The following is a 23,435-nucleotide window of genomic DNA, read 5'->3' as shown; positions in this document are numbered from 1 at the left end:
TGAATATCATGAAAAAGTTAAATATTTTTTGTCAATCATTCCAGAAAGTGAAACTCATACATCATATAGATTCATTACGCTTAGAGTGAAATGTTTCAAGCCGTTTTTTCTTTTAATTTTGATGATTCTGGCTTAGAGATAATGAAAACACAAAACTCAGTGTCTCATAAAATTAGAATATTGTGAAAATGTTCAATATGTGAGTCCTGGGTCAGTGGTGGTTTTGGGCCATGTCCTCTGCTGGTGTTGGTCCACTGTGTTTTCTGAAGTCCACAGTCAACATAGCAGCCATCTAGCAGGACATTTTAGAGCTCTTCATGCTTCCACAAGCTCTTTGGAGATGCTGGTTTCATTTTCCAGCAGGACTTGGCACCTGCCCACACTGGCAAAGGTACCAAAAGCTGGTTCAGTGACCATGGTGTTACTGGGCTGGACTGGCCAGCAAACTGGGCTGACCTGAAACCCATAGGAGTCTATGGGCTGTTGTCAAGAGGAAGGTGAGAGACGCCAGACGCAGATGACCTGAAGGAACAAGCAACATGGTGCCGTAGGCTGATCTCCTCCATGCCACCAAGTATTAATGCAGTAATTCATGCAAAAGGAGCCAAAGTATTGAAATGAAGATACTTTTCAGAAGCCTGACGTTTGTGTTTAAAATATCCTTTTTCTTTATTGATCTTTCTCTGAGACACTGAGTTTTGTGTTTTCATTTTATCTAAGCCATAATCATCAAAATTACAAAAATACAGGCTTGAAATATTTGACTCTATGTGTAATGAATCTATATAATATATGAGTTTAACTTTCTGAAATAACTGACAAAAAATCTTTTTCACAATATTCTATTTTTTTTAGATGTACCTGTACAATGCATCTTTTAAGTATTCCAGCGAATCAACTGACAAACACTACAGGTCAGGTGATACGTAAGAGAATGGAAGGGGAGAGTGAAAATCCAGCCCAGAGAGGAGGGAGTCAGCAGCAGAGGAAGAAAGAGCTGTCAGGTCGGAGAGGGGATTTGAGGCAGTGGGTGACCCCCGGTGAGAGTTAAGCAGCTATCGCCAGAAGCCTGTCAGTCAAACAGCAGGGAGCTGAGCTGCTACACGGCTCAGAGCAGAGAAGCAGCAGGCAGCAGCATATGTCAGAGGAACACACACAGAGGCCGGGGACACTGTGCACACACATATAGAAACTGGGCCTATGTTATAAGACAGTATATATTTGCATTGAGACAGAAGATCTTCAGGGTTCAGAAAAGCAAATGCAGGACTTTGAAAGGGTTCCATATGTATGACTTTTCATATCTGAAAAAATAATGCTACACCATGTGTACTTATAGTAAACAGAGAAAGTGACGACTGAAATGATTGTCATGAAGTGACCTTTTTCTGCCAAATAATAGCAATGATAAGGCATACGTCTTTCCTCTAAAACAGCGGTTCCCAAACTTTTTTAGCCGTGCACCCCCTTCTACGTCCCAACTGGGTTGACGCACCCCCAATCCCCCACACCTTCAAAAAAAACAAAATGCAATAAGAGTTTTTATAGCCATATTAAAGGTGGAGGATGATGACAGGCTCAGGATCAGAGGCAGAAAGCAGATCAGTTGGGAAAATGTTATAATATTTTGAGCTGCGTTGAACAAAAATTGCTGCAAATTTAAATGAGCGTGGAGTGAACACAACCCCGTCATCATAACACAGGCTGGAAAAATGATACAAGAACAAGAAGATAACTTCTTCTACGCTTCATTACAAGATCAAAAACAACCAAAAATAGATGCAAAAATGACCAAAGATGACACAAAATTATCAAAATAGACACAAATTGACCAAAAGTACATGTAAAAATGACCAAACAACCAAAAATAGATGCAAAATTGACCAAAGATGACACAAAATTATCAAAATAGACACAAATTGACCAAAAATACATGTAAAAATTACCAAACAACCAAAAAATAGATGCAAAAATGAACAATAAATGACACAAAATTGAATAGCCTGTATTTATTAATTAATTAATAACACGTCTTTATTGTGTGGGGGTAAAAAATTTAATTGTGCCATTATCAGACCGCCATTACATTTTTCATCTCGCGCACCCCCTAGCAGCAGCTCACGCACCCCCAGGGGTCCACGCACCACACTTTGGGAATCCCTGCTCTAAAAGATCCAACATGCATGGGGCTATAAAACAACGGGCCTTTGTGCCACAGGGCAATACAGAGGATTTCTGACCCACTAGCACACACTCGAAAGCTCAGTGATGCTTTGCAACATGTTTGTTGATACATACAGTGTCCACTGTCTCAAAAATACTGATTAGACCATGTAGCATATCCTCATGAGGCTTTAATTAAACTAACTTCAACTGAATTTAGACAGATTTAACCACAGTTAATAAAAACTGTAAGACAGACATTTTATTCTGGGAAACTAGTCACCATCGATGGCTGTGCTGTAAGCTTCTACTAACTTTTTATTCATATTCATTCACTTTCAGTTACTTAAAGTCTCAAATAGATACAATGTTTATTACATCCTATAATAAAAAGTGTATCTTCAACTTGCCCTGAAGCAACTGAAAAGTCCTTTTCCAAAAACTCAAGATAATGACCATTTTTCATATTATATACCAAATACGCATTTGCTTTTTAATATTATTACAATTTTGCTTTATTATTATGGTAATTATTTTTTTCTATTTCATAATTACTTGTTTTTAATTTAACTTGTGAATTTTAATATAGCTAGAGGCCTGTATAAGCTCTGCTGGGCTTCTTGCCGCTACCTTGTACCTTCCTTTTGTTGTTATTTCTTTATCCTTTTCTTTTTGTCTTATTATTGTGCAAAATAAAACACTTCAAACTGTCTGCCAAGTTGATGTTTTGGCTCTAGCATGGCACAAGAGTTTGTGGGTTGTCCAAAATGGAAAGGGTTGATCCTTTGGCAAGCATGAGTGTGCTCAAGTTTCATGACAAACTGACCACTAGGTTTGGATATTTCTTTGGCACTAGTGGTAAACCTGTCTACACGGTGGAGTAAAGGTCACCTCAACCACGAGGAAATCAAACGCTTGTCCATCACTGAGCAAAAAGTTTGATTTACAGACAGACTGACTGACCAACCGGCCACTTTGCTCTTCTTAAGGCCTTTTCACACTATGGACTAAGAGAAAAAGGAAATGCAGACTCTTCGTTGACGATGACAGAGGTGTGTGTTTTCTTATAGTCATACAACAATTTCGATGACTGACATCTCACTTGTCTCTTCTCCTGTCTTTTGATTTTTTATGTGTGAACAGGAGTATATGCATTAACTGAAGGTGATGATTTAGATTATATCATGCTATTCACTAAATGACTGTGTCTGACAGAGATGACAATACAAATCCTGTTCACGTTAATAATTACCCCCCATGTAAAATTCTTAGACATGTATGTTGAGGTAACTATAATCCATACTATATTAGGCCTGGATATAGTGTTGTAATAATATTAGCATATTTTTCAAATGTGAACCCAGTGGAGTCATTTCCTCACATCTTGAACTGATCCTAAGGTATGCACAGACAATATAATGGAGGATGACACAGGCTTTTCCGGCACAAGTTGGGTTGAATTACATCTGTAATTACACTTAAACCGGCACTTATACACAGAAATGGAACATCAGCACAATTCAGCAAGAGAGGGAGGGAGAGCAAAAGAGAAAGCCATCCATGAAAATACACATTAAAATAGAAGGAAATGCATAGGAACGATGGACACATCTGCTAATATTGTGTTTTGGGCTCTGTGTATTGCCAAAGCGTTTGTGATCTACTTTCAATCTTGGGCTGAAGTCTGAAACTGTTGCTCTGAATGTCTGCCCTGCTGACATGGTGCTATGCCTTTTGTGTACACATAGCATGACTGACCTCTCTTTCGTCCTGGTGCAGCCACTGTTTGGGGTTGTCCTCTGTGGCCAGGTAGGCGATGAGGTCCAGGGCGGTCAGTCGAGTTTGCCGTCTTGATGAGACAAAAATCAGCACGGGCTTGGCCGGTGAGTGGCTGCGTATCGCTGTGGATACATAATACAGAGACATTGATGCATGCTTTTATCACCTGTAGAATTGACTATTGTAATGCTCTACTTTCTGGTCTACCTAACAAAAAGATCACAGTTTTTACGAAATTCAGCTGCCAGAAAGAGAGCTCACATCTATATTACATCTATATAAAAGTCTCTGCCTGTGCGCTTCAGAATCAATTTCAAGAATCTTTTACTGGTTTATAAATTTCTTAATGGTTTTAGTCCAGCCTATTTATCTGATTTACTTTTACCCTATGAACCCTCGAGGACCCTCAGGTCTGAAGACTTGAGAGCATCAGAGATGCTTTAGATTTTTAAGAGCAATTCTAAGACTTTTATTTTTATTTGGTTTTTACTTGAACCATTTGAAATATTTTTTATTGTTTGCTTGTTTCTATGTTTTATTATTATTATTTCCTCTTTTATGTGAAGCACTTTGTGTTACATTCCTCGTTTGAAACTGCAGTTTCTGGATATGCTCTACATTCTTAATCAGACAACCTGAACTTGTGTGAGGTTTTAACAATGAATAACTTTAGATTTCTTAAAACATTTTTAAAGCTGCTCTTAATTAATCTGAACATGCAAGGATTGCATTTTCTATTATTACAATGTTAGCATACCACAAAAGAGTAAATAGCTCACTAAAAGTTCATAATTCTTGCTGATCTGGAGTAACTGTATTTAAAGCCAGCTGTATGACAAAACCCCCAGCAAATCAAATGAACACAGTAGGTATAAATCAGCATAAAGCATTTGTAAGTCATGTGTACACGTGGATGTGGAGATGTACCTTGGAAGGTTGGCTTGTTCATGCTGGCCATGCGGGGGCAGTAGTGTTGTCCTGGGAAACCATGGATGTGAACTTCCAGCGGTACAGGTCGAACAGACGGACGGAAGTTAAACAAACCCACCTGTTACACACAGAAGAGGGGAGGGGGAGGGAAGAGAAAAGAAAAAAGAGAAGAGATTTAGTGTGAGCAGCTGGCAACATGAAGCCCCATCTGGCTGTAATGTAAACTGTCTGTCACTGTCACTGAGGCACAGAGCAGCAGGCCACGGCTGGACTCGCCTGTGTTTATTGTGTGATAAGGTGATGCGGTGCAATGTGTGAACAGAATTGAATTCAAAGTGTGCTATAGGATGTTGTAAATAATGTGGTGTGTTATTTGGTGTTTATTGTGTAGAGGGCTGCTGCATGACTACAGACATCTAAAAAGATAATATTTATAAATATATATGATAATATTTATAAATATATATGATAATATTTATATATATATATGTATGTATGGCAGAATGCCAATCCCCTTTGCTAACACTGTCTCTCAGTTCTGGCAGCACAGCAGTAGCCAAGATACAATTTTCTGAGATGTAGCAATTAACCTCTCTCCATATTTCATTTCCCTCTTTGCCGGATTTCAGCACACTGATAATGCTACTTCTCTGTATGTTGTTATTTTCTGTGTACTCATTTATTTGTTTATCTGCTTTCCGTAAAAAGGAAGGATGTGTATTATTTCTAATTTTTAAAGATCTGTAACAAGACGATGTAGGACTGTGAGGGGGGAGGAGGGGATAAGGGGTTGTTGTTGTTTTTGGAAAAGGAAAAAGTCCTTTTTTCTTGTTATATGTACTTTTGCCTGTTAAATGAATAAAAATATTTATTAAAAAAAAAAAAAAAAATATATATATATTTCCAAAATAAGTTTCCAAACAGTATGTCACGATTATACAAGAGACAAGACCAACTGGTTGATGTTGTTCTGATAACAGCACACTCACAGTCACTTTAAATTAGTGCACAAGGCAAAATTGAGTGACAAGACATAAAGTATATCATTCCACCCCATTGTGTTGCACTCAGTCTGATTGCTGGTCACATGATTGGCCACTACAGCGTGACTTCCGGTTGCATTTCTGCAGAAGTTGATTCTATCAAAACGGTTGGTTTAAACTGCAGCAAAAGGACAAGTTGAATGACTACATCTGATAAACAGCAATGCACTCTGTTGTCTATTGTCTGGAATGATTGCTTGTTATTTAAATTGGCCACTGCAGCTTGATGGCAGGTTGCGTTTTTTCCAAAGTAGATTATTTTTCAACTTAGTTAGTTAGTTAGTAGCGTAATCACACTACTCACATTCAAATCAATGGGAGGACTGGCATTTTTGCTGCAATGTCTGATTTGATGTGAATGCAGCTTGAAAAACTGGCCAAAGCAAAGATAAAGAGTGCACTTGGAACCATAAAACAATTAATAGCATTTACAATAAAAAAAAAAACCCAATGCAACAATAATCTCCTTTCACATCAGGCAAAATCAGACTGCAGCTTACATGAGCCTTCATGGAAAAAAACAAAAACGTCAAATCCTTTCAATAAGACTTCTTTGCATCATTTTGATGCTCCTCTCTGCTTGAAGCTGACTGGCCATCCATTCACAACCCAAGTAAAGAAGTCAAGCATGGCATCCAGACACCGTCGATTATAGAGATAAACTACATTAACTCCAGGCCAAAAGTATCTGTTTATCTTAATTGCTGTTATTATATGCATTCAATCATATATAAAGAGGCAGGCAACAAATGAACCATAAAAATACAGAGCTAGACAAAGACTGTGGTTTCTGGCTGGCTTCGCTGCAGCAGTGTTCTTGGTTCACAAAGCCAGTCCCACTATTCCTCAAACAAGGGAGCTTATGAACATGATCCCTCCATCTAACCAAAGAACAAGGAGTCAGAAGGTAACGAGAATACACTGACAGAGTATCACTAAACCATAGCCTGATCTTTATGGTACAAAACTGCTACAACAGCATGTTTTGGTGCTATGATGCATATCTGACCTGTGCGATTCCCAGCCAGTCAGCCAGGTCTCGAGCATTTGCCAGAGCTGTGGACAGACCGACTACGCGGACAGTCTTAGAAGTGTGAGAGGAGATGAAATTGGTCCTGGAAACAATGACCTCCAACACTGGACCTCTGTCCTCACCTGGAAACAGCACAATACAATACGCAGTGTTAAAGTAACACTTAAAGAGTTAAATTGAACACCACTTTGAATTAGTGTTAAATCAACTCTTTCCATAGTGTTTAGAATTTCAGAGTTAAATGAACTCTAAATAGATTAACAATTTAACACTCACTTACACTGAACAGTGTTATTGACATTTTACACCAAAGGTTAAATAACAATGAAGGGTATAAATATTAGTCTTGGTAGAGTTGATAATTTACTTCTTCTATAGTGTCAAATCAATTCTGATTGAGTTCCATTCCAGTACAGATTACACTGCATGCAGTTATTAAAAGTTAACACTGGAGGGTAAATTACACACTACTGTGTTGATATTTACTCTCTTGCAGTGAAAAACAAGCTCATATCGAGAGTCCAGAAAATAGGTATTAGTGCCCTCACACTGGTATGGGTTTTCTGATATGAAAACTTTGGAAATACTAGCCATTAATACATACTAATGCCATACAAAATTGTTTGTACATTCCACATTTTGGATATTTATTTGGTAAAAACAAATGCTGCCTCACAGCACAAGGGTTCTGGGTTCCCCTGTGTGCACAGTTTGCATGTTCTCTGCATATTTTCAACATCAACAGACCAAAGACTGTTAGGTTAATTAGGTAAATTGGGTAATGTTACTCCCATTTTGAGAAGTTGGATTAAAGAGAATAAGAATAATTTGATTCCACATCACTTAATTCCAATACTGTTATCTGCAGGCTCTATAGAAGTTTGTCTCCTTTTCTCTTGTGACATCTTGTCCATGCATGCGCTTGTAAATATGTGCATTGAGCTGCACAGTTGCTGTGTAAGTCCAACTGAAAAACTTTTTGGGAAAAAAAAAATTTCTGAATCAAACTTGGCACACATGGCTGCAGCTACAGCGGCTTTAATTTACAAAATGGTCCTGGCAAATAAACAAGAAATTAAAAAAGAATAAAGTAGACAAAAAGTTGTGTGAACCACAGGATATAACCTGTAGGTTCACTGTGGACTCTTACCAAGCAGGTGGATCTCATCGATGATGAGAATAGCTACTTTCTGAACGTAGCTTCTGTTCTGCCAGCTTCTGCTCACTCCATCCCACTTCTCTGGTGTGGTGACGATGAGGTCAGCCTGTGCTATGGCTCTCATGTCTGGAGTCACGTCACCCGTCAGTTCCACCACTCTACACACAGATAAGAACAAGGCATCACTTTGGCCTGCTCATTTCAAATTTACATGATGGTTATTTCTTTGTTGTTATTATTATTAATAATATATTATATGCAGAATTGTAATGATATGAATTGAATATCACTGGCCAGGTGTGACCAATTAACGACATAACATGAGACATGAAAACACAAAAGATTTTGACATTACTTTGTAAACCCTGTGTATGAGAGTAGGTAAAGCCAACTAACAGCTGAAATCCTCATCCATAGATACATTCTGCCTCTTGGTGAGGATAGTGAGGGTAGAGGTCTCTTTCTACACTTACTTCTTCCCCAATTTCTCCTCAATCCTGATCTTCCAGTCCTCAATCCTCTCTCTGACCAGGGCTTTCAGGGGGGCAATATACACCACCTGAACACACGCACAAAAATAACACACAAAACAGTCATTGAGTGGAAAGACACGCTGACAGATTTCCATAGGCTGGATGTAAATTTTAACTACATAAACACAAATTCCCATGTGGGGCATCTCAGTCATCACTATTGATCAGAAGCTGCCATTTAAACCCCATATTGAAAGCCTTGTGACAAAACTGAAACTACAATTAGGATTCTTTTTCAAGAACAAATCCTGATTCTCCTATCAGTCGAGGAAATATTTGATTTCTGCAACTTTTTTTTGCCTCTACTGGACTACAGTGATCTGCTTTTTATGAATGCTACTAATCAGAGCCTTAAGAAGTTGGACTGTGTTCATCATTGTGCTCTGCGTTTCATTACTGGATTGGGAAATCGGACACATCATTGTACTTTGTATGCCACGGCTGAAATGCCGTCTTTGTATGTTCGCAGGCTCTCTCATTGGTTAGTTTTTATCTATAAATCTATTCTTGGGCTGCTTCCCTCATACCTGTGTACAAACATGTGTTGAAACAAAACTCAACATGGTTTACGCTCTCAAAATATTGTACAGATGCTGTTGCCAAGAGTGAGAACTGATTTAGGTAACAAAGCTTTTAGTTACGCCCCTTTACCATGGAACAACTTGCAAAAGGATTTAAAGCTGTCTGAACTGATCACAATCGGTGAATTTAAATCTCTCTTCCCTTAGTCAGTGTGACTGCTCCTTATATGTTGCTATTGAGGCTCCTTCAGTGTTGTTGTGATGGCTATATTTGTATTTAATTGTTTATGATATCTGTGTTTACATGCTGTAACTTGTCTTTTTTTATGCTGCTTTCTTGGCCAGGTCTCTCTTGGAAAATACATATTTTTAATCTCAATGAGAGTTTTACCTGGTTAAATAAAGGATATATATATAAAAGTGTGAGTTATCAAATGACACTGTCATATTCTGCGTTGCTTCTGATTGAAGATGGTCAATGTTAAAGCTGTCATCATCACTGTATGGTACACTGTCACCACAAAAAGCTGGTCTCAGTTTGACTACATCTTTCCTGATTGTTACATGTCTAGACATTTCTTATTGCAGTGTGTGACAGACTGTCCTCATTGACTGTTGTCCAATACAAAAGACAGCAACAAGTCAGTACATTATTTTAACAAAAACCCCTTGAATTCAACATTAACACAGATGGAGCCAGCTAGTCAAACCTTAGAGCCTGGATACTTGTTGAAGACCCGGAACATGGCCATTTCTGCTGCAATGGTTTTTCCAGAGCCCGTTGGCGCCCCCAGCAGGACGTTAGTGTCGGTGTGATACAGCGTGTGGAAGATCTGAGTCTGGATGGGGTTGAAGTGAGTGAACTTGTACAGGCTCTCATACTCCGGGTTACCCAGTGCTCTCACCGGCAACGGCTGTAGGTCCAGCAGCTCTGAGAAGGAAAGAGGTTTGGAAGATGAAACTGAAATCTTTTTTTCCTTTATGTTCATGGCACAAAAAAGTGGGTTTTATCAACAAGAACAAATACAGTAGGTAGAACAGTAGGGATATTAAGAACATTAATTGAAGGTGACACTTCCTGTACCCTGGAAAAATAGTCCAAGTTTTGGGAAATATCCAGACAATAATTCATATCGAAATGAGGATTTAAACTAAAAGGGTTAGGGTGTTAGAACAGGTCACACAATTTGTTTCTGATTCAGCAGCATAAAAGCCAGAGATCGGATGTATATCCATCTAAAACAGTGACAGATAGTCTTGTACACTGTGTATAAAAAAAGAAAGTTTCAGAACCAGGAGAACTATTCAACTCTTTTCAGATTCTTTAAATTCAATAGAAAGTACACTATTTTATTAATTAATTCTCCTTAACCGCTTATCCAAGTTACACCCTGGACAGGTCTCCAGACTATCACAGCTCTGACACATAGAAACAGACAATCATGCTCTCATTCACTCCTACGGGCAATTTAGAGTCACCAGTTAAACCTAAGCTGTGTGTCTTTGGACTGTGGGAGGAAGCCGGAGAACCCATGCTGACACAGGGAGAACATGCAAAAAGTAACATTAGCATTTAGACATTAGAGTCAAGTTTTTCTCCACCTGATTATTGCAGGTACAACATTGACTCTCTTATAACTCTGTTTTTGGTCCTGACAGAAATATCTGGCTCTTAAACTGCAAAATGCTCAACAATGTTCACCAGCTAGTCTCTAACTGTGTCTGTCTGATGTTTGCTGCAGAGCAGATCATGTACATCAGAGCTTTTTTAGCAGAGCTAAAAGACGAGGTTTGGAGATAAGGCTGTGCTCATGTTATAGGAGATGGATGGTAGAGATTAGAAAGATTTTCTACTTTATGACGTCAGAAGGTCATATGATCAGACATCAGACAATGGTTGTATGCCTGCAGAATTGGTCGGGTGAGCAGTGAACATTTTATACTAATAATTATAGTAATAATTACATTTAGGTTTATTGTGGTCTCTAATGTTCTCAATAATCAACCATATATGTGATGCTCAGGTTTTGTAGATGGTTTTCTGCTGAACTTGCCATGGCATGATATGTTTTGATGTGTCTATTTAAGTTTCATTCAGATTTATTTTGTTACACATGTGTAATAGAACATGACAAACTGAGACTTTTACATAAGAGACTAGATACATTCACGCTCTTCTGTCAGCCTGCGGTATGATCTCCTCTGTGCTGTGGGATTTTCCCTGATAGCTGCTGCAGCCGTGTCTTCTCTTACTGAGGGGAAATGTGGTCAGAAGTAATAAGATGCTTCTTTTCCTGCAGTCTGGAGGAGTGAATGAGTGGAGTATGGGGGGATTAGATGCTTTTGTTCTCCAGTCTACATGGGGTTTTGATGTCTCCATGCAGCTTCCAAACAGCTAAGCCATTCTGTGGGGGTGAGCCACTATTTTAAGCTGACTGTAAGTTATAGTTGGTGTTTTTAGGCAAAGTTGCCTTTGGCTTATGCCAGTATTAGATTTGAGTAAATCTTCGGTTTCACTATATACAAGTTGCCTCATCCATAAATTTATGGAAAGCCTACTTGATGTCTGTGCTAGTTTAGTAAAAAAATATGGATAATTTATACTCCAGTAAAAAAGTCTCATGTGACAAAAAAGTCTGTTACACATCCGTTTGTATGGACAGTTCAGCAACAGCACATTACAGCACTAAAGCAAGCAGAATAAACTGGATAATATCATTTACATGTGAAAATCCTACAAGTTTTCATGTTGTTTATAAAGATCTTTGGCAACACTCAAACAACAAAACAACATGAAAACAACTGAATATCTACTTTCTCCTCTTTCAGGCAAGAAAAATTATAATTATAAAAAAAATATATATAAATAACATCCATCACCTGTAACAGACTCATTTACAACCACTGCGTACCAACAAAACGGGGCCTGAAAATGGAGTATGCCACTTCTTACACAAAAGCTTTGATCAATAAAAACAAACTTGAGAATGTGCACACCTGTAAGTTAACTCTGACCCGTGCGGATGAACATAAATTGGCGATGCATATGATGCATTCCAATTGGCCGATTCACAGAAAACCCTCCCACTGATTCAACAGAATACAGCTTTTAATATGAAGCAGCAGCAGGAAATATTCACTTTGCATCAGCACTAACACTTGGATACTGATAAAAGGGGACAGTAAACAGTATATTTAGTCTATTGTTTGAAGTATGACTGAGAACCCAGGAGTGAAACAAGAGAGATTAAGTTAGCAGCACAGCGTGACTGATTTGGGATTTTTAAGGCCAATATTGATATCAAAACTTGGGAGTTAAAAAAAAATCTGACATCAGCCAATAACACAGACATAAACAATCAAGCTTGGCTCCCTTAGGTACAAACTGGGAGACTGAGAAACTTGTCAGTGCAGGGCAGGCTACACGTGGTGTAGTGGTTAGATGGATAGATGGATAGACGGATAGACGGATAGATGGATAGATTTTATATGTCTTTAGTAGGCTGATGTAATCAGGTTCCACTGCTTGATGCAGCTGTTGTTCCAGTTTGCACCTATACACTTCTTTCCCCCCTTTAATCTTCACGTTCAGTTCCTTTTGAAGTTCTATGATTTTATCCCTGTCGCCCTCCCTGAAAGCCTTTTTTTTGTCATTTAGCCTTCAGGCTGCTGGTAATCTATGGTTTGTTGTTAGGGAAGCAATGAATTACCCTGGATAGCCTGATGTCATCACAACAGAAATTGATTAAATGGGTAATGCATTTTGTTAGACCATCAATGTCATCCCCATACTCCTCACAGAACACATCCCAGTCTGTTGTGTCAAAACAGCATCTCAGGGCTTCATCAGCTTCAGGATACCAGCCTCTTGATGTTCTGGTGGTGACAGCTGGAGTGAAGGAGGGAGAGTGGTGTAGCATGCCATGGTCGGATCGTCCAAGAGGGGGCAGTGCAGGACATTTGTATGCATTTTGATTTTGATTTGCATACAGGAGATCTGGCGTTTTTCACCTCTGGTTGTACGGTCCACAAACTGACAAAAAGTGGGTATAGTCTTAAGAGAGACAGACATGGTTGAAATCCCCACAACTCCCTGGATAGGTGGTATGGTCTTAAACTAACTGCTAAAAAGTTCAATGTCCTTGTTGCATATCTGTTCTTTGATGGTAGCGTGCTTAGGGTTACACCACCTGTTATATGAGCAATATAATCCCCCCTCCTTTCTGCTTATCACTCACTTGTCTGCTCATAACGTCCTAAAGTCAGGGAAACTGGTCAGAGATTCGGGCATGTCGTTCATCAACCACGTGTCTGTCAGGCGTATGATGCTGCTCTCTTAGTACGGTTTCTGGCTCCTGACAAGGGTTTCTAGTTCCTCTAATTTGTTTGTCAAGCAGCGAATGTTTCCAATGGTTTCCCTCCTCTTATTTCTCTTCACCCCGGCACGTCTCCCGATGCCTCCTCTTTAAAAGTTCCTTCAGTATGTCATGTTGAATCCCAAATGTTGAGCTATGTACCAGGTTCAGCAGTTCCTGGCGGATGTATGTCAAGGCAGTTTGCTCCGTCCTTCTGGCCGATTTCCGGCACAAATTTTCATTCACGCCTGCAGACTTCTTGCTAAAGGTGGTAGAGGTTGAAACTCAAAAAGCACGCTATGGTTGTAGATATTAGTATAATAGAAAGCAATAAAAAAAGGCTTCTAGAAAACACTAAAAGCACAAAATATACTAGCCTATACACAAGTGAACGTAACAGGCTGTCATCTCCCCAGCACCATAACAATGCATTCAAACACATGGTTAGCACTGTAACCTCGCAGCAAGAGGGTTCCCGGTTCCCTTTGTCAACATGGGTTCTCTTTGGGTCCTCCAGCTTCCTCCCACAGTCCTAAAACATGCAGTTTAGGTTTAATTGGTGACTCTAAATTGGCTGTAAGAGTGAATGAGTGTGTACGCCCTTAACAGTCTGGAGACCTGTCAGGGTCAGCTGAGCATGGCATTCCGAGTTCGGATAAGCGGTGATGGATAATGAATGAATTAATAAAACTTGAATTTGCTCTTTAGTGTATACTGTTTGTAAATTACCAGACAAAAGAAAAAAAAAAAGACAGATTCAGACTAGGGCTGGGCGATATGGACCAAAAGTCATATCCCGATATATTTAGGCTGAATAGCGATATACAATATATATCCTGATATTTTTATCGCAAAGTGAGAGCAAATGTTCAGTCAAAGTCAAATATGACATGTCATAACTAGTTTTATTGACACTGTTTATTTAAGTGAACATAAATACTGTACTACAGGAGTACCTTTTTTTAAAATCAAAGCTCCATAAAGTGCACATTTAGATAAAAATAGCCTATGAAATAAAATAGGCCAATCTTTTTCTGAAATAAATATATTTATATGAGAAAAGAATAACGGACATAACAAAAGAACTAAATATGACAAACCATAGTAAGGGCAGCATTTATATATAAAGAAAGGAATAAAAATTTAACTATATCGATATATGTGATATGGTCTAATTCCATATCACAAATAAAAATGTATCAATATATTTTTTTTATATCGATATATCACCCAGCCCTAATTCAGACCATACTTAAGTACAAGTATCTTAAAATTGTACTTGACTATTGTCATGTTTATAGACTTCTACTATACAATACCATACTTCTACTTCATTAGATTTCAGAGGGGAACTTACCATTACTTTTACTACACCATATTTAATGGATAGCTATAGTTACTTGTTACTGTACAGAATCAAATTTTAAATAAAAACCCCTTTAGGTGTCCATGTTTTTTTTGCATTTGGATAATTGTTTCAGGCCTTAAAAGGTTAATTCAACCTTTAAGATAATTCCATGTATAACAATGTATCAGTGACAAGGTTCATCTATTACTTTCTTGTAGCACTTTTACTTTTCATACTTTAATTGCAGTTTGCTGTTTATACTTCTGTAGTTTTATGTAGGATTTAAAATGCAGGGCTTTTATTTTGTCCCCTAGTAATGGACCATTTGTCCATTGAAATACTGCTACTTTAACTTAAGTAAAGTGTTTGAGTGAATCACAGCAGGCAGTACTCAGTTTGACTTTTTAACAAGGGACTGCAGCAACTGGAATCTGACAGCTGGAAACACTTGGTAGTACTCTAACAGGCTAACAGACTTAGTATCAGAATTTAAAATTCAAGTCAAGTTAAGTCAAATCCCTGTTGTCACATCATAAATGTATGTGTATGTGTGTGTGTGTACCAGTGTGTGGGGGGTGTCTCTCGGGTAAGATGAGGTTCTGGAAGTTAATGATGCAGACGGCCTCGGCCCCGAGCCAGCGGTCAGACACTGCCTTGATGTAGTACTGGGAGGGCAATGGCTCAAAGATGGGGATGGTGAACACTATGTGCTGAGGCTCTCCTGTTACCACCTGGATAGAAAAACACACATGCACTCTCATAAAGGTACAGAACACAAGAACACACATCAATCATGATGAGAAAAAAACCCCGAACCTGTTTCTTCTGCAGCAGAAAGTACTCAGAGTGGTAGATGTGATCGTTGATGGGATCCTCCACCCATAACCACCATGGCTCACCCACTGAACCATGGGCCTGGATTATTGAGGGAAAGAACATTTCAGTCAGAACGTCTTTTCAGCATGCAGCTGCAGTGGGGTTCAAATAAGCAAAACAAATTTGTTTTGGTGAATTTGATGCCAATGATCATAACTATCATACAGTAAACCTGCGGGCAGGATAATCTTCCAGCATAGAAAATGCTGATTGGGTTCTGGGTTCTTTGCTTTCAGTCACTGAAAATGCATATGTACACATGTTGTTTCCCATCTTGTTAAGAATAAAATCTGGAGGGAATAACATGATGAAGATCAACATTATAAATAATAAAAACGTATAAATATTAGCAATGAACATTGTATTTTCAACACGCCATCAAAACCGCTGCCAGTTTAAACTGAATAAATAAAAAATGGATTATACTATTCTTAATATAGGACAAAGAAACAATACTTGCAGGGTAATGACAGTATTTATCATAATGTGTCAGTGTGTGCTGATTCCCGGGTGCCATCAGGGAGGCGGCTCATGTGTCGGTACATGTGTCCTGGCTCTGCAGCCGGATCAGGGCTAAGCCAACCAGTCTTCCATTACCACTCTCCCATGATTGGAGCATGCATTGCTAATCGGACATAAACATTCATCTTCATATTCAGCCCCGCTACAATGAGCTTCCTATTCTGCTCAGATTCCATGACAAACTCTGGACTAAGCTTCCCATGATCCCCTCTGGCCTGTCTGCCCACTGAGGTGGGACATGCTGGCGAGGCCCGGAGGCATTTCAACTCTCAAGGACAGATGGAGATTCCATGGCTGTAAGAATAACAAGGTAGATGGCGCAGCTCTTCTTTTCTTCTTTGTGAAAATGTGACCATGACTACACCACAAGTAGTTTTGATGCAGCTCAAGAGACAGGAAGGGGAGACAAATGCTGAATTAAAAAGTTCTGCCCTTCCTGGGCCTACTGACTGAAGACTCCCCAGGATGTTTAAGGGTTAGGTTTGGCCAAAAGTCAAATAAACAATTACCTGATAACACATTAACAGGTTCTGTAGAAAAGTGGTTATTCTAAATGAGTGTAAACATGCAGCTGATTCTACCCCCTACCTTGTTTCAGAAGCATTAGAAGTAACATACACTACTTCTTGATTTTTGTCATTTGTATTTAATTTTTGTGTTCGAATGTGACTTTAAAAGTCTGCTAACCTTTCGTCCCCCCTTCGACAAAGTTTGGATCACTGCTACTGTAACAATGGATTCTCCCGAATCCCAAAAAACTAGTGGTATCTAGCTATCCAGATAGATTTGGTTTTATCCTTTTCAAAGATATCCTTCTCTGAGATTTCTGCCTACCACCTAATACACTTTACAAGACAGACATTTTATTTTAAACTCAAATAAATACATTTAAAATCTAAATAAATAAAAATCCACACCAATGTGTCTTTACAGAGGCATGGTCCCAGTTGCCCTGGACTATCTGTCAAAAGCAGTGGTACTGCTTCCTGCTGAGGAAATACTCCCTTTAAACTATACTACTTTGGATATAAATACTATATTTCTGCACATCCCATTTAGATGGCTGTTTATACATTTTATTATAACTCACCTGGCTCCCACAATATTATTTATTCTTTTATATTATTTTAAAGTCTCTGCATTGGCTGCCTGTGAGCTTCAGAATCGCTCTAAAGATTATTTTACTGGTTTATAAATCTCTTAATTGTCTTAGTCCAGCCTGTTAATCTGATTTACCTTTATCCTATGAACTCGAGGACCCTCAGGTCTTCTGGGAGTGGCCTTTTAATAATATTAAAGTTAGAATTAAAACCCACGGTGAGGCGTCGTTTTCTTACTGTGGTCCATGTTGGTGGAACAGCCTCCCTGAAGAGCTGAGGGCATCAGAGATGACTTATCTTTGTAATTTGGCTTTTACCTGAACCATTTTAAAATATTTTTCTGCTCAAGCATCTTATGTTACAACATCTTCTCTTTTAATTATTTATTTGCTATTATTTATTAATCTATTATATATATATATATATATATATATATATATATATATATTTTATCATGCTCTACTGTTTAATTATTTATGTATTATTTTCATATTTTTTATCAAGCTCTTTTACTTTTTATTGTTATTATTATTTACTTTTGTTCTTTATTGTATTTTATTTTATCTTACCTTACTTTATTTTTATTTATTTTATCTAATTAATTTCTAACCTGCCTGCAGTGTTTCCTCACTGCTCCACGTTGAGATGGAGCTTCCTCAGTTTGTGATTTGTTTATAATGGGATGGGTGGATGGAGGGTCAGGGTGGAGGGTGTTTGCTTGTTTCTATGTTTTATTATTATTATTATGATTTTTTTTTATTTGAAGCACTGTGTTACATTTATCTTGTATGAAAAATGCTATTCAAATAAAGTTTGATTGATTGATTGATTGATATATTATATGACGCTCCAATGTTTTATCTGCTGTTTAACACATTAGAGAAAAATCACATAAGAGCACAGTTAGGAGGAGCCTCAGATCTAAGGATTTCAGTGCCAACAACGGTTTCACTCTAATTGTTGTATAAAAATGAAGTAAAAAGAAAAGGCTGTGAATGTCATCTGAGGGATTTTGTCCCTACAAACTATGAGGGCTGTTTGACCAGCAGCTTGTGCTTCTATGTTTCAGAGACAGAGGCTCTGCAGTGTGATTCACACTTTCACTTACTGCTCTGTTTCTGTCAGTAGGAGAAGCAGGAAAAGCACAGCACTGCTCATCCTGCTGACACACTGCAGCGCGCGCACACACACACACACGCACACGCGCGCACACGCACACACGCACCAAAAATGTCCTTAAACACAGCAGCAAAGCTTCACTGTTGGCTTTTATATGCCTGCGTTTAAGTAGCAGCACTCAATCAATCATCAATCAATCCCCAATCACTGTATTAGAAAGAGATTTTACCCTAGACCCTTGAACTTCAGCAGCTCGTCTTCACCATGTCTACATGCTAACCAAGTTGCTGCCATGTGATTGGCTTATTAGACACTTGTGTTAACAAGCAGTTGAGCAGGTATACCTAATAAAGTGATCGGTGAGTGTCTATCAAAATGTTATTTATTGGAGGTGTGTATACAACATTCAATTATAAAAATACTTCATTCCTTAATTAGTGATATTTAAATTCTCAAGTCATTATTTTTACACCCCCATATTACAAATCCTTTACCACTGCCAACTGAATGAGCCATAAGTTGGTTTTTCATCATGTTAAGTCATCTGACTTGATTCACTTTAAAAATGAATTGTTAATTCTATTGCATGAAAACAATACAATTTTAAGAATTTTTTGAGAAAACCCCAAAACAAATTGAGAACATTTTTGCCAAATAAAAGCTCATAAATATATATTTGAAGCACTTTTTTTTTTAATCTAAACTGCGTTATGATTCAAAACATCAATCTGTAGTGTTGGACCTTCTCTAGAAAAAAAAAATCAGGGATTGTATGTATAGATTGTATTAAAAACTTGCTGACAAATGTGTCTGGACAATGCAGCAGTAACTGAGCCACACACCTTTAGATTGTGAAGATTATGGCATGATCTTTGAATTACATTTCTTTTACTTCCTGAATATAAAGAGAAGCAGATACATACAGAAGCAGATATATATATATATATATATATATATATATATATATAAATTCATATTTACCTGATCATTCCAGCGAAAGTCAGGCGTGACGATGAGACGAACTCGTAGGACAGTGCGTGTGATTGGCTGAATGTTGGCCTCCATTGTGATGGAGGGGATCTGGTGGGCACACTGTTTGACTGTTTGCCCGATGTTGACATGGTGCAGCATGTGACCTGAGAACAATACACCTGGCATCAACATGTGTTTTGTGTCACAATATAATAATTCATAATTCTGAGAAAACCTGATGTAGTCTATATAGATTACAGTAAATGTTCAAGTAATAACTGGGCCGGCTAAATTCAACATACATTTGTAAAGCACTAATTTCATCAATGCCTGACGCTCTGCTGTTCTTAGTTTCTTCTCTTTATTAAAAAGACCGTTTTCATTCACTAATGAATTCCAATCATTGCTGTTTTTTTTTTGTTAAAGTAGAACTGACTGGATCTAATGGTTGTGAGGCTTGCTGCTGCAGCGAGGTGTAAGACATGACTGTTGTAGTCTTATACTGCAGTAGAAATGTACATTATCCTGAATTTATCAAAACCATAGCTAACCATGGAGAAAGTGTTGCGTTTGAAATAAAATGGCATCTCATCAACAATGATTACTAATATGAGCCTTTTTGAAAAAAGGCCTGTTTTTCCTGCACTTGAGGTGCATAGAGGATTTATGTCCATTTTTAAATCTGACATTTGGGGGCATTATATCTGTATTTTAGTGTGGTTCAGAATCATTTATACAGCCTGAATACATATACAGCAGTGAATTGGATTTAGTTGTTTTTACCGATCTCATCCTTCCTCATTTCCTTCAGTTTGTCCACAGTGAGCTTCTTCTCCTCCAAGCGGTTCAGTACAATGTTGCTTAGGTTGGTGAACTGGCGCAGAGGGTGAGCGAAGCCCCACAGTCGCTTGTCAATCACCTTACAGAGGGTGAGCAGTCGATACGTCATGGCCGGCCACCGCTTCCTCAGAGCGATCTCAAACAAAGCCCTCACGATCCGAGCAGCGTTCTGAGAACAATGACAATAGCAGGAGAGGGGAAAATGCTGAATCAACACCAGTCCCACAAGCACACGTATTACTGCTGCAATTATAGACAGCACTGGTTCGTAGAACACCATCTGAATCAAGAATTTCAATATGTTACTTCCATGATGTTCAGTCAATATGTATAAAGATGAGCTGCTCTCTCTCAAAGACAGAAACCAGAGTTATCCTCAAACTTGTGATGTCATATGGTATAAAGTCTGGAGTTACTTAATTGAAACTGATTTTGTGGACCATCAGAATGTTTATTTTCTTTTTTATGACCAAATGAGCTTTACTCTTTTGTAGTGTTCTCAGTTTAAAAAAAGAAAATGTACCCATAGACTCAGGCCATTCCTCTGGGTGCTCACAGTTTCATTTACAACATCTTTCCCAATTCACTGTCTTTGGAATAGTTCCACACTTTGTACTTAATGACATCGCACCTTTAAGTTGAAGTCAGTTTTTTGGATTTGAGAGAGATTTGTTCTTTTGTTGACTGTCTTAGAACTAAGGAATAACATGTATACATTTTGAAAATAGGTTTAGTTCACCTTTAAAGTATTAAAGTCTCAAGTATTAAAGGACTCAAACAACTGAAACATATTTGTGCTAGAACAGAAGTCACTGGGTGCAGCTGTGTGGTGCATCATGCTGTATACTGGTGATCATCAGTCATGTGTGATCAGGACAAGGTCTGGCTGGGTTCAGACGTCCAGGTTGGCCACAGCTGTGCACTGATGGATTGTTCATGTCAGTTCTGGAGAAGAGGTCAAGTGGCAGCGTTGCTTTCCGATAGACTGCTCAAGTTTGTTTGGTCGGACTGTGATTGATTCGGTCAGGTGTTAATGTGATCTAATTGTCTAGTAAGGTCTGAATGTACTCTGGAGGGGGATCATTGAAATCTGTCTGTGCTCTACTTGATAGCTGGGTGAGACCGAGAGGTCCTGCTGGACACAGAAAGGCCTAAAGTCTGGGGAGAACAGATGCACCAAAAAGGGATCCTTGTTCATGCTCTCTACCAGTGTACTTCTATATTATATTATATTGTATATATTATATATATATATATATATATATATATACCCTTTAATCAAGCTCAAGCTGCTTCAGCACCACTACCTCTATTTTCTCTAAGAACTATTCCTTTTCCTATTGTTAATTCACCAGTCAACTCACCAGAAACCTGCTTGAGTGTTGCTATGTACTGATATGTTTATGTTGGTGTTTACCAGTAGCAATTAATTCTTGATGGGGCAGCCAGTGGATACACTTTTTAAAATTTCGGGGACACATAAAGTATGGATGGAAGTATGCGAACAATGATGCATCCCAGCTGTTTGTCTGTCGGTGTGTGCTGTTTAAATCACGGTTTTGAGTCTCTAGATATACAATGTTAGATCACATCAGTGATCTGTGATGAAACATCCTCTATTATTAGTACCAACAAACAGCACATAGATCAGCTTTCAAGACAGCTCTCCAGAAGCTTGATATTTTTGCTGAAAAATCCCCAAACATACTGGTCAATTGTCATTCTTTTTAAAAAATATATAATTTCTTATCGTATGCCTTATCTATTGATGGTGTGCTGTATACTTCTATGTATTATTTTTAGCCCCTGTCCCCTCCCCTTCAAAGGGCCTTGCCCTTTGCCAGGTCCTCATCGTAAATAAGAATTTGTTCTTAATGACATACCTGGTTAAATAAAGGTTGAATGAAATGAAATGAAACAACAACAAAATTAAACGTCACTGACTTGTAGCTGCAAATTTGTCTGAGCACAACTTTAAGTCAGATGTTCATCTCCTGTTGATGGAAAATTTCAAACAAAATCAAAACTACATGAAAGATTAATCTCAGAAGTTCAGTGCCTTTTTCAGGGGTTTTTTGCACTCTGCACATGCAGTTAACGCTTACCGTAACCCTGGTGTTTCTGCACCTTCTCTCTTTTTTCTTCCTCTTCTGTTGTCAAGCGCAAAAGCTACAGAAACATTTTTAGTTGCACGAATGCAAGACTTTGCTCCGAGAGAGTATGTTGTAACGGTGTGGGACATTGGACCGGACTTTAAATCCTCATTGACCTACCATAGTTGACATCACTAACACATCAGTCCTTATTAGTGCAAATACTGAACATAGTATTCAACAGTATTAGACAATATATTTAACTTATTAAAATCCAGCTGCCCATCAGAAAGAAAGGGTACGGTTAGGGTTAGACCAAAAATGAAAAAAGGTTTGTTTCTTTGAACATATGTAGTTCTGGTTGTGTGTTAGCCACATGCTAAACAAGCACAATTGCAAAAACTAGAAGAAGTGACCTTTCCAACGAAGCCTCATTCACATATTTTGGCCTTACAGTAATTTTGTTAAAAGCTTTGGCTTAGTCTAATCCTCACCCATCCCCTACCCCTAAACCATCCCAGGCTGATGGGTTTTAAGATGTTGATGTTCAAACTGATAAACTTTTGTTTTGTTAATATATAAAGATGATTTTTGGAATATTGGTCAGAACAAACAAGATGCTGTTGTTATGAAACATATTCTGATGCTAAGCTTGGGCACATTATCAGAGATGTTTCCTGAGGTGATCAGGTGTTTGCAGCACTCTCCCCTGGATCAGCTGTCTTGATCCCAAGCCACAGGGAGGCTTCTCAGCAGCTTTTATATTCTTGCAGATGGTGAAGCAAATAATGATTTGGGTTATTATCAAGAAAACCATGGAAAATGTCTAGATATCAGCTCTTAAATTAAACTATTATCAGCTATTTTTGTTGTTAACTTTATATTTGTTCAAACAACTGTACCTTTTGTTGTACCAGGCATTAAAATGAACGAGAAATTGAGGAAAACAAGGGTTTAATCATTTTTTCCACGACTGTATATCTATGTATCTGAGTCCAAGGTGACACTTTAATTAATACAGAGATCCGAGATCCAATGTAGCATTAAAA

At 38.3% G+C, this 23,435-nt stretch overlaps 1 protein-coding gene across 1 annotated transcript in view; it reads right to left on the bottom strand.

Annotated features, from left to right (window-relative positions):
- The window catches only part of ascc3 (activating signal cointegrator 1 complex subunit 3), a 155,605-nt gene that overhangs the window by 29,723 nt on the left and 102,447 nt on the right, over nt 1–23,435 (bottom strand). The window contains exons 21-30 of the mRNA XM_059339001.1: nt 20,237–20,462; nt 19,463–19,617; nt 15,681–15,779; nt 15,427–15,595; nt 9,872–10,092; nt 8,581–8,666; nt 8,099–8,265; nt 6,925–7,070; nt 4,870–4,990; nt 3,922–4,064 (exon numbers count right to left, since the gene is read on the bottom strand). Of these exons, the coding sequence (XP_059194984.1) occupies nt 3,922–4,064; nt 4,870–4,990; nt 6,925–7,070; nt 8,099–8,265; nt 8,581–8,666; nt 9,872–10,092; nt 15,427–15,595; nt 15,681–15,779; nt 19,463–19,617; nt 20,237–20,462 (1,533 nt within the window). The remainder of the gene's footprint in view (nt 1–3,921; nt 4,065–4,869; nt 4,991–6,924; nt 7,071–8,098; nt 8,266–8,580; nt 8,667–9,871; nt 10,093–15,426; nt 15,596–15,680; nt 15,780–19,462; nt 19,618–20,236; nt 20,463–23,435) is intronic.

This window comes from Centropristis striata, chromosome 8 (assembly GCF_030273125.1).
Source record: "Centropristis striata isolate RG_2023a ecotype Rhode Island chromosome 8, C.striata_1.0, whole genome shotgun sequence".
NCBI classification, from domain to species: domain Eukaryota; kingdom Metazoa; phylum Chordata; class Actinopteri; order Perciformes; family Serranidae; genus Centropristis; species Centropristis striata.
Note: the sequence above shows the minus strand (reverse complement) of the source record. Positions and strands in the feature narration are given on the sequence as shown.